At 49.2% G+C, this 12,824-nt stretch overlaps 1 protein-coding gene across 2 annotated transcripts in view; it reads left to right on the forward strand.

Moving 5' to 3' along the window:
- Positions 1-12,824, forward strand: part of LOC144768684 (serine protease 27-like) — a 227,348-nt gene that overhangs the window by 11,167 nt on the left and 203,357 nt on the right. For both annotated transcript variants that reach the window (XM_078652513.1, XM_078652514.1), the window contains exon 2: positions 6,877-6,961. In XM_078652513.1, the coding sequence (XP_078508639.1) occupies positions 6,907-6,961 (55 nt within the window). In that variant the 5' untranslated portion in view covers positions 6,877-6,906. The remainder of the gene's footprint in view (positions 1-6,876; positions 6,962-12,824) is intronic.

Consider the following 12,824-nt stretch of genomic DNA (forward strand, 5'->3'; position numbering starts at 1 on the left):
GAGAGCCAAGGCAAAGAGCAGGGGCGACAATGGGCATCCCTGTCTGGTGCCCCTGCCCAGCGAAATGACCCGCAACAGCGCTCCGTTGACCCGCACCCTGGCCAGTGGGACCTGGTAGAGCAATTTGACCCAAGCGCAGAATTCTGAACCAAATCCCAGCCTAGCTAAGACGGCAAAGAGGTAGGTCCATTCTATACTATCAAATGCCATAGAGGCATCAAGGGCCATCAGTGTGGACTGCTGGGTTGAGGGCTCACTTGTCATGTTTATAACTCCGTACTTTCTGCGTAAATTGAGTCTGGTGCTCCTACATGGCATGAAGCAAAACTGGCATACATGAATAATCTCGGGGAGGACTGTCTAGAGTCTAGCCGCCAGGGCTTTTGCGAGGACCTTTGCCTCAACATTCAGGAGGGATTTTGGTCTGTACGAGCTACAGTCCTCAAGGGGCTTCCTAGGTTTGTATATGACCACAATTGTGGTTGTTTGTTGGTCTTCTGGCAGGGATCCAGCCTTCACTGCCGTTCAAAAGATCTCCAGCATTGGCCCTGTGATTTTGCTTGAGAGCCCTTGGTACAACTCGATCGGCAGCTCGTTAGGCCACGCCACCTTCCCAAACTGCATGGAATCGAGGGTCGTTGCCATCTCCTCCTCTGTCAGTTCAGCTTTAAGACTGTCCCTAGCTTCACCTCAGAGTGTCAGAAGAGTGAAGTCACTCAGGAGCTCCTCGCAGTCAGTTTTTGACCTCTTGCTAATTGGCGTGTAGAGCCCTGCATAGTAGGAAGCAAAGGTGTCTGCAATCGTTGAGCTTGTTGTCTGTAGAACTTTTCCCGCAGTCTCTAACTACCACCACCCAAGACCTGTCCCTATCCCTCTATTCCAACCAAGGCAATAGTTTAGAGGCCTTGTCATCTACATTGTATGGGCAACGCTGTGTGGCCAGGGAATATGATCAGGCCACATAGTCAGCCAAGGCCTTCAAGTCGTGTTGCTTCAATGCTAATCTGTGTCGGAGGTCTGCAATTCCTCCCCTCTTCGCTTCTCTCCCCAGACTTAGGATCTCCTGTTCTATCTTGTTGCTTGCAACCTGGGTATCCCTTCTCTTCCCATAAATCAGAGCCTGACCCTGGCCTCGTATTACTGCCTTAAACACCTCCCAAAGAATACATGGAGAGGCGACTGATCCGTTGTTCTCTTTAAAATATAACTCTGCCCCAGGGTTCAATTTGTCTTTAATGTCTCTGTCTCTCAAGTACCAGGGATCTACTCTAGGGTAGCTATTATTGTAGACTATAGGCCCTCTAACTACAACCCCTACTGGAGAGTGGTCTGCTATACCCCGTGCCAGGTGCTTGAAACCTTGAAAGCTCCCAACTTGGTCATGTCGCGTAAAGAAGGAATCAAGGTGTGAAAAGGAACCATGGGGCACTGAGTAGTGGGTATGCTGCTTCAGAAGAGGGTTCTAGGATCTCCACAGGTCTGAAAGGCCCATTGTCAAGGCAAAGTCATGGAGAGTCCTCCCCCATCATGGTCTCTCACCAAGCTTAGCTGTTCCAACGCCGGGTCCATCACCTCGTTCATGTCTCCCCCCTACTTGGAGGATCCCAGGGGGAAGCTGCAAGAGTAGAGCACTGAATTGTGGCAGGATAACCGCATGGAGTTTGGGTGGAACATAGAGGGAGCAGAGGTTTTCCGATCTACCCACCCAGCTGCCAGTCAAGGCCACGTGACATCCCAGGGTGTCCCACCATATTTTCTCCACAGTGAATGGCAAGAGTTTCCTAACTAGGATGCCCACCCTGTGGGAACTGATTGAATACCCAGAGTGGGCCACTAGTTTGTTACCAAATCGGTCTAGGGCTTTGTAGTGATTTCCCTCAGGTATGTCTCCTGCAGTAGTACAATGTCAAGGAGGTGTTGTTTAATATATTGTAGGAGTAAGGTGCTTTTAATTTTATTCCCCAATTCGTTTACTTACCATGTCCATTTCTCTAGGGTCGCTTGTTTACCTCCATGAGTGTTTGTCAATACGATACCATCTTCCCACCCCTCCGGAGTTAACAATCTGTGTGTTCATACTAAGCTTTGTATGTCACATTGATGAGCATAACTATACAACCATTCAACATAATTAATTACCCCCAATATCCCCCCTCCCTGCACCCCTGCTTAGTGAGAGACAATGCCCCCTCCCACACTTCCCCAACCCGGAGAGTGCCTGTCGCCCAAAACTGTGCATTTAACAATTGGGAGGTGGTTCTGCTGCCAACTTAAAATTATCAAAATATGGTTAACCCACTTCAATCATGTGGCCCCCAGCCAACACATACACTGGTCAAACTGCTACCCAATGCCAAGGCATAGGTGTCCCAGTCCAATGACTCATATGAGACACATTACCCTTCCACCCGGGTTAGGCCTCATCCTTTATGTCAGAGGCAAAGGGAAAGGAAAGCTCCGTGACCCACCAATCAACTTTCATCTCACTCTGTTGCTTGGTTGGGCTGGTTGGTTGAAAGCACTGAGCTATATGCCTCCAGTTGTCAATCCTTCAGGGCATTTGCCTTCTTCTGATTCTTCCCCCAGTCGACCCCCCAGCCCTTCAGCCAGTACCAAGTTTCTTCCGGCAACGTGAAGAAGAACTGTTTTTTATCCACCAGCACCTTGAGTTTGGCAGGGAACAGCATAATTTATTTGAGATTGTTTTCCCTCAGGGCTTTCTTGACCGCATCAAATGATCTTCTTTGGCGTTACACCTGGAGGGTAAGGTCTGGAAAGAATCGGATTGTTGCATTTTCGTACTGTAGGTCTCCGTGTGAACGTGCCACTTGTAGAATTGCATCGCAGTGCTTGAAGTTCATTATTCGGACTATGATAGTGCGTGGGCATGGGGCCCGGGTGCCTGCAGCAGCTCCAGAGCACAATGTGCCCGCTCAACAGAGAAATAGTTTGACAGGTGCTTGGGTCGGCGGGTATGGAGGATGAGGTCCTCAAAAGCCATGACACTCTTGATATAATGTCACTGCAGCAATGGTGTCTCTGTGATTTTTTTGGAGCATGTTGTGTTGGTGGTATATGCATAGGGCCCTGCTGTGCAAATGGGGAGGTTCTTAACACCTGTAAATATACTGAATCCATACCCTTAATTTCTGGGCTGTGAGGTAACTGTTTAGTACTGACGGAAACTCCTAATGTGGTGTCTCCTTCTTTTTTTTTTTTTTTTTTTTAAACCTTTATTTGTACAGAAAGGATATACAAATCTGGGCCTACAACCAGTCCGGCCGGCCATGACACGATAGAGCAGTCAAGAAATCCGGAAGGAAAATACACAGAATCAAACATAATGGAGTGCAATCAATACAGCCCAAAAAGGGGAGGGGGGGGGATCTGGACGGCCCACAAACAGGAACAAAGAAGGTTAATTTTTATAATGTTACGATAAGGAGTATAACAGGCTCGGTTACAGCATAAATGAATCCGGGTTCCCAAAGCAAACCAGTGGCTACAAGAAAGCTAAAGGGCAGCAATGCGGAGGAGTGTCACTACAGTATACATCAGTATGAAAACAGATGCGGTTAACACAAATCAATATTCAATTAGACTCATCTTATGCACATCCACCACCCAGTAGTACATCGGAAACAAAACAAAGGAACCGGAATACTGACATCACTAGAGCTAACCCGTCATACTAACCTTTGGGAGAGAAAAAAGGAAGAGGGGAGGGGAAGGAAGAGGGGAAAAAGAAAAATACAGATTGAAAGAGAAGAATGCCGAGCCGATACAAGCACCCCGTAGCAAGGACACACAAAAGAGCAGGATTATTAGCAACGAGGAGGGGATGGGAGTCGCAATTGAAATGCAGCATAACCACAAGAAGGAGAGCAGCGATGATACAGACCCCACCCCAATCATACCATGGGAGGCAGGGACAGACGCGGCGCTCCTATAAGAGACACAAAAGGGCCATAGAACTAAGGAAAATAAAACAGCAGATAAGACCCATCCCACCCATCCCACCCAGCACCCCTGCAGAAGGCTATGGCCTACCCCCCCAGCAGCGTGCCTGTCGCCCTAAATCAGAACCCGAAATGTAGTAGAGACAAGAGAGAGAAGAGGAATAAAGAGACAAAAAGAAAGACATGAAGACAGAAAGGAGTAGGAGGGGGGAGTAAAGGAGCAGAGACAAAACGGTCGGCCTCAGCCCTTCGCCCAACCATACAATCGTAATATGTTTAATCGAAAACGACACAATCTCGAGCGTCATAGAACTTACAAGGGGGTCACCCACAGCACTATGTATACGGGCAACTGCGCCACAGATCCGTACACCAGCAATCCACCGGGAGCAATGTATCTCACCCTAGGCCTTTCTTAGCCACAATTACCACCCACCATATGACAGCGGGAAGTGAGCAACTCGGTGCGGGGCAATCACACGAATGAAAAAAATTCCGATAAAAACGTAGGCCAGGGAGGTCAATCCATAGGCAAGAGAACAAAAGTCCGGGTATGCAGTTCAAGTGTCCCAACAATGTTAACAAGGGCAGTAAAAGACAGGAGTTCAGTCTCGCCGTTCGGGAAAGCGGGGGTTCCCCTGCAGTACAGAAACACGACCTCACCAAGGCAAAGATATGCAGCAGTCCACCATGCTTCTCGGGCACTCGGGTAGGATCGGGCCCCAGCACGATATCCAAGTCCCCAGACTCCAAACATTGAAGCGCAGGAGGTTCCAAAGCCACTTGCTTGCAGACCTGTCGACGGACAGCGGTAGTAACCCTCGTCGCGACCGAGGGGGGCGAGGCAGTGGCGTCACTGAGACGAGAGGGGACCATGAAGAACCGTCCATCTAAGATGGCGGCGGACCGCACCGATCCCCCAGGGGCACCGGGGGCCAAGGCCGCATGCAAGGATCTTAATGCGCCAAGAACGTCGCCAATTGTAGGCTCACGCACACATGTCCAGGCCCCCGTGCAGTCCAGCAACCCAAGTCCGCCGTCTTGAGGATAACCACGGCCTAGTTCGATGGCCGCCATTTTGTAGTTTCAGCCTCGTCACCACCCTCCGCGACTCTCGGATCAGTCCCACAGATGCGGACCCCCTCAGGTACTAAGGGGGTCCCGCTAATGGCAGCCTTGGTGCAGAAAGGAGAGCCGCCAAAGTCGGGGGTCCGCCTGTACTATCGCTGGCGTGTCTGACAAACAGAGCCCGGGCGCGAGGCTCCAGGGTGGATGGACGGAGCAGCGGCGGGGGGACCCCTTCACACGATCAGTCCTCGGAGCACCGCGCCCCGCACCAGCCTCACGGTCGCCAGGGCAAGCCCGTATCAGGACCACCGGGATGCTCGCACAATGGCCTCTCGCCAGTGGCTCACTCTCTCGGCCGGGGCCGACGTTTACATCAACGCCAGGCTGGGTCCAATAGGCGAGGCCCCGGTCCCATCACTGCGGAGGCCCCGGTCCCTCCGGGGGCACAACTTCGGAACCGCGGCACGCAGGAGCCTCCAGGTCAGACGGTGAGTAGGAGCAACATGTTACGTTTCTGTTTCTTCTCGAGTGTGTCGTCTCGGGGCAGGATATGCAGCAGGATATGCGAGTCAGGCCGGAAGGCTGACGGAGCCGAGCTACAAAGCGACCATTACGATCGCGAGCTTGGCTCCTCCCTCCCTGGTGTCTCCTTCTTGGAGAAAAGCAATTGAAAGGAAGTTTGGACATGGATTAGAGACCTTTCCAGTTCTCCATTAAAAGGGCCACTCCAAGCTTCATCCTTCTAAAGTTGTTAAGAATTAGTATTTTAATATTGGATTTCGACAACAGAGACACTAACAGTCAAGGTTAAAGTAATGTTCTGTTTGTGGTATGTGCTATAGAATTGGTCAGTTATTATTTACACATGTTGATATGATTATAAAGCGCTACATGGTTATTCAGAGCACTAAAATAATTGACAATGTGCTTTTTGTTGACGGTACGAAGGAGGTGAGTCCACGGGAAAGGCTTGAACCCTTATCCAATATTCCTCGATTGCTCCCCATCAGAGAGAAGCACAGTTGGAAAACATGTCTAAATAGTCCAGTCTTTAGGAGTTTTCTGAATCAAAGGTAAATATGTCTGGATCTTGCAGCCGGATTAAGGGTGTTCCACAGTTCGGGCCCCTGAACTATCATGGACCTGCCATTATTCCGTCTACCTGAAAGAATGTTGCTGGATTAGGCGGGAAGCCCATTGTCCAAAGTTTCTATCTGGACTGTTGCTCCGGTAGGCTTTAAGGAGGGGGCAGTCAGGATGCCCAGCTCTGTAGCCCAGTTATTAGTTTCATCGCAGGCCATTGTAGATGATCTTGCAATAGTCCAGCCATGTCATGACCAAGGCTCTTGTCAATTAATCAATCAATCAGTACTTGTTCAGCATGACTAGTCACCCGTCAGGGTCTCAAGGCACTGTGCGGCTGCAGGTCCTACTTGGAGCTGAGGTTCAGTCGAAGAGCCAGGTCTTGAGATATATCCTGAACTGGGTCAGCGACGGGGAAAGCCTGAAATCTACCCGATGTTGGTTTGGAGTAATGGGAGGATTTATTAAAATTAGCGAAAGCTGGAGGTTGGTCCCCTTAACAACTGCATTGATATGGGGGCAAAATATGGGAGTCACAGATTATCATCAAATTCCTGACTTTTTGGTTGTCGATGGAGGGGTTCCAAGACCTTGGGGGTCAGTTGAAGAGCAGTGGGATGGGTTGTATGGCTGTAAACCCGTGCACAGCAGCAGAAAGACATGTATCAGCTCAATGAAAGCGTGACGTGCAGTATGTTCAATAAATTAAAATACTTAAAAATGATATATATTTTTCCAATATTTTTATTAATTTCACTTGTTTTAGAAAAGTGACCGTGGTCAAGCACTGACGAGGATGCCCTCCATGGGACACGCTCACCTCCTTGGTTTCCTTCTGGCTCTATATTTAGGTGAGTAAAATATAAAACTGTATGAACTTACGAAGAAAGTTTCTGGCTGCGTATGGGTTTTACGATCATTGAGTGGGTCCCCACACGGGACATTTTTTAAAGAGAGTATTCTATGCTAGTTGAAAATGGAAGTGGGCTCAACCTGAAAGAGTCTTATAGAACAGAAAAGTGTCAGCCTCATATTTGATGAGATGAATATATGGGAAGATGTATAATTCCAACAAGGATGGAACTGCATTTGTGTCATCTCTATCTAGGGACGTAGGGCATACCCACCACTAAGATTTAGAATGTATTATGATATTTACAAAAATTGAAGACTGGTGGTCTTGCTAAAGTCAATAATGCAGTATATAATATATATATATATATATATATATATATATATATTGAAACACAAAATGCCCAAAGCATCGAGAAGGCACACAATTGCGCCCCCACACTCCGGCGTGTTGATGCAGCTCACTCAATTTTCCCATTTTAGTACACATGCCGACGCGTTTCGAAGCATTCCGCTTCCTCTTCATGGGCTGCCAAACAATAATTGGAAATGCTCGCAGACTTCGTTTCTAAGACTTCATTTATTTCCACACCCCCCCATGGGCGTATGCTCAGTGCATGGTCCATAGTGCATTGTGGGGCTGGCAGTCATCGTTGCGAGTGTCATTAAAAACTTTAAGTAAGTTCCAAGTAGTTGTTTGTGAATTAATGCATTTTTCTACCTTTAGTAGGCTGGGTTGCTTTGATGTGGGCTTCTTTTGCATATGGGTCGCAATGCTGCTCGGAATTGAATAGTTCCGTTCCGAAGCCTCTTCGTTTCAGGTGGTGCAATTACTTACTCGGCCGCCCTGCCGAGGAGAAGAGCACCACCTGAAACGAAGAGGCTTCGGAATGGAACTATTCAATTCCGAGCAGCATTGGTAGAAAGGTAGAAAAATGCATTAATTCACAAACAACTACTTGGAACTTACTTAAAGTTTTTAATGACACTCGCAACGATGACTGCCAGCCCCACAATGCACTATGGACCATGCACTGAGCATACGCCCATGGGGGTGTGTGGAAATAAATGAAGTCTTAGAAACGAAGTCTGCGAGCATTTCCAATTATTGTTTGGCAGCCCATGAAGAGGAAGCGGAATGCTTCGAAACGCGTCGGCATGTGTACTAAAATGGGAAAATTGAGTGAGCTGCATCAACACGCCGGAGTGTGGGGGCGCAATTGTGTGCCTTCTCGATGCTTTGGGCATGTTGTGTTTCAATTACTTACTCGGCCGCCCTGCCGAGGAGAAGAGCACCACCTGAAACGAAGAGGCTTCGGAACTGAACTATTCAATTCCGAGCAGCATTGCGACCCATATGCAAAAGAAGCCCACATCAAAGCAACCCAGCCTACTAAAGGTAGAAAAATGCATTAATTCACAAACAACTACTTGGAACTTACTTAAAGTTTTTAATGACACTCGCAACGATGACTGCCAGCCCCACAATGCACTATGGACCATGCACTGAGCATACGCCCATGGGGGGGGGTGGAAATAAATGAAGTCTTAGAAACGAAGTCTGCGAGCATTTCCAATTATTGTTTGGCAGCCCATGAAGAGGAAGCGGAATGCTTCGAAACGCGTCGGCATGTGTACTAAAATGGGAAAATTGAGTGAGCTGCATCAACACGCCGGAGTGTGGGGGCGCAATTGTGTGCCTTCTCGATGCTTTGGGCATTTTGTGTTTCAATATATATATATATATAGATAGATAGATAGATAGATAGATAGATAGATAGAGACATGTGTACAAATAGCTTTGCCACTTTCTAGCTCAGCGTGGATGGAATTTGCTAATCCTATGCTTAAAAACTCTGCTAGAGGAGGCGTGGCCAGGAACGTGGCCGGCTAGCTGTGTCTGCCGGAGCTCCGGCAGCCTGAACAATATCCTGATATGAATCCTGCCCTTCCAGACGCCAATAACTGCAACCCAGAGATGCTGGACAACCCTGACAAGAGTGGGTACAGACCATGATCTCCGCTGAGCTGCGAGCTGTATAGCAGCCGAAAACTGTGAGGAGGGGAGAGTATGTGGTCTGTCGGCTAGACTGCTGACTTTGGTGCTGGAAAACAGGGTTCGAGCCTCAGGGTCGCGTCCACATCCTGTGATTCTGGGCAAATCACTTAATCTCCCTGTGCCTGAATGTGTAAGTAACCGGTGCTCATGTAAAGCACTCCAATACCTTTGGGTCGAGTTCGCGCTATATAAATATACAAAAAAAAAAGGGAAGGCCGTGGGTCGCTCGGCCAAGATGGCAGATGGGGCGCAATAATGAAGGTGTGCGGCCCGACACAGAGAAGAGGAACATCGGAGTGGCTCCCCCTGTGCTCCCGGAGCCTGGTCCTACAGTGAGCTAGAGGAATAGGAGCAAGCCCAGGCCCCATGTGAAGGGAAAAGAGAAGCAGTGCCCTGAACCTGTTTACAGGTGAGAGGGACTGTGCACAGGAGTGAAGGAGCGAGGGGTCCCGGGAGCTCCGACCTCTACATCTGCGGATCCTGCCCGTGAGTGGAGTCCCGGGATGGGTTTGGGAGGCGAGTGTTGGGTGCGGTGCTCGGACTGAGCTGCGCCCAGCTGACCACGTACATACCCCTTTGGATCACAGAGAAGCCAGAGGCCTCAACCCGTGCAGAGCCCCGGCAGCACGTAGCTTCACGGAAATTCAGTGGGCTGTGGCACCCTCGTCTATGCAGGGCAGCCAAGCACAGTGTGCAATCCTGATTACCTTACGAGGGAGGCCTGCCCCAGTGAGTCGTTCCAGAAGGATTGACCCCCTTGCCCCTCCACTCTCAGACTTTGCTCTGCCTTAGGGGCCAGGAGTGGACAGTCATCGGTGTATGCCATTGGTACTGATAGGAACCTGGGCAAATTGGGCCTGTGTGGGGGATTATTGACAGCTACCCTGACAGGAGCGACAAAACATAGATGAAGGCGTGGTGGTTAGATCTCCCAGCTCCCGAGGAGGAATATGGGGCACCTGGGTCCTAGAGACACATAACTCTATACTGTGGCAATAGAGAAATACTCTGGACCCGAGGTGACTCGTGTCCCCTATTGAATAAGTACCACATACTAAGGAGGACACGATACACACACGCATTACCATTGACACCAGTGGTGGATAGCGGGGAAGAACATGAACTAGTGGAAATGACGTTCATAGTGACCTCGGCACTGCCTTCAACCAAGATAATACAAGGATTTGCTCCCCAGGCACTAGGGACACACTACTAGAATATTATTGAAATCCCACTGTTCACATAATTAGGTCTTCAGGGAACGTGCGCATCCTCTAAAGGGACAATGGCCAGAGACAAAGAACCAAAAACCCCAAAACAGGGCAAGATGGATACATTTACGACAGTGCTTCCCCAATCATCAGAGGCGTGGGAGGTCCCCCGGGCCCGCCAGATAGTGAGGCCATCCTTCAGGCGATCCATGCCTCGAGAGAGGCAATTGAAGGGAAATGGCGGGAATAGGGTCAGAGGTCTCCCTGCTCCGCCAAGATATGCTCAATAAGGCCGAGTGGGGGACTCAGACGGAGACCCGCAGCTCTAGTAGAGGACATAACACAAAAACTACAGGCCGAGGTTGGTGCCCTACAGACAGCTATGTGCAAAGTTACTTGGAGGGTGGACGACGCAGAAAACAGGGCATGCAGGAACAACCTGCGCTTTATTGGACTTACAGAGGGCACAGAGTGCTCAGATACAACAGCTTTCTTTATGTTGTGGCTCCCTTCCAACAGTGAAGTTTTCATCATGCTTCATCATAGAACGAGCCCACAGGATGCCCAACACGAGACTCCCCCCCCCCAGGGGCTCCCCCTCGGCTGCTGACCACAAAATTCTTAAACTATCAAGACTGCGATGTAATCCCTAGAGCCTCACGACAAATCAGGGAACTTAAACATGCAAATAACAGGATAATGATCTATTCGAGAGAGGCCCAGAAGTTGAGACGAACATTCGACTCAGTGAAGGCTAAACTGAGAGCGATGCAGGTACAATATATGTTCCTTTTTCCCGCCAAGCTGAAAATCATCTTTCAGGGTACCTCCCTGTTCTTTCAAACCCCAGAAGAGGCATGGGCTTGGATAGAAGAACGTCGAATGCTATGACGAACAGCGAGGACCAGTGGATCTCAACCTGAGAGGCACCGTCAAGGCTGGACCCCAAACCACAGGGAGTAAAGAAGAGGCCCTACACTCCAAAGGAAGCAAATCGCGGACAAGTACCTCATTGAGGAGAGCCTCAACGACGTCGCAGCAACAGATAGAGTCCAACACTGATGAAGATGTGACCCGGGCTAGCAAAACACCTCCCAAAGAACAAAAGGGGGCCACGATGGAGCCTTTGGATAAAGAGCGTCAAAAGGACACTGGCAGTGACCACCTACTAATGAAGAACATTGTTAATATGGAAAATCAAGACACTGAGACAATATTCCCAGCAACAGGATGAGAATGGCAAGGAAGGCTGAAATGTGGGCCAAGCAGGGGGCAGACGGACTGCAGAACTGCCACGGAGCCCCAGCACAGAAAATACCAGGCTTTGGGTGGCTGTGCGAAATACCTCACTTTAAGACTATACCCTTTGTTGACTTGTTTAACGGGGGAATGTTTAGGAGAAGGGAGGGACTACAGACCTCTCAAGCTGTACATACGCAGAGTTGTCATTTTAGCAGTTGGGGAGACAGGCGTAGGAAGTGAGAGAGCGTGGGGTGGAGGGGAGGGGATGGGGTAACGGGTCAAGGACCTCAGGATTTAGTTGTTACATATGTTTCTAGTTTTTTTGCCAGATACAGTGCAGTAGAACTCAACAGAGCGAAACACAAGGGAGAGGATCCACCGGTAGGCCCACCCAACCACATACAGATTGATAAGAAGACATGCATGCCAATGGAAACACTTCATACAAAGTGCTGACGTGGAACATCAATGGCCTGGGAAGTAAGATTAAGAGGGGATTAGTTGCAAAATACATTAATTGGCTCAAGCCGGACATTGTTTTCCTACAGGAAACCCATCTGAAAGGCACCAACTGTGCATTTATAGGAAGAGGGATATACAGAACACTGTCCTATGCCGGATTCTCCCAGAGGGCGAGAGGAGTTGCCATACTAATTACAAAAAAAAACTGTTTTACATATCTAAATTTTGGACGGACCCCAATGGCACCTTTGTCGCTGTTCAGGGGACCTGGGGGCGATGGGGGCTTACATTAATTAGCATCTTTGCCCCACCACGACTGCAACCCCAAACCCTAGATGCACTTGCTGAGATCTTGTTGACATCGGGCTCATCCACACACATTATCAGGGGCGATTTTAATGACGTGATGGACCCGAGACTTGACAGGACGCAGATGGTGGCAGGGGCTAGGATCCCCACACCGTTAGCAGACTTTGCATGGTCAATAGAATTAATTGACCTTTGGCGGCGGCAGTATCCTGCCGACCGTGCCTTTTCTTATTTCTCGGGGCGCATAGAGTCTTCTCGAGACTTGACTATTTCCTAGCACCATCAGGGGAAATACGGAAGGTGGAGAGGATAGATTATCTTGCAAAAGGGGTTTCAGATCATTCGCCACTGAGGTTGACGGTGGGTGGTGGAGAGAACAGACAGTGCGCGGACTGGAGACTCAATGCTTGGGAACTCCGAGATGCAAAAATAACAGGAGTAATCCATACAGAAACCAAGTTATTTTTCCAGGAAAATAAGGTCACAGTGAGCTATTATACATGTGCCCCAGAGCTAGCGTCAGGGTGAATGGTACAAAATCGACTGACTTCCCTATCTAGAGGGGGACCAGATAGGGTT

Source organism: Lissotriton helveticus, chromosome 7, assembly GCF_964261635.1.
Source record: "Lissotriton helveticus chromosome 7, aLisHel1.1, whole genome shotgun sequence".
Classification (NCBI taxonomy): domain Eukaryota; kingdom Metazoa; phylum Chordata; class Amphibia; order Caudata; family Salamandridae; genus Lissotriton; species Lissotriton helveticus.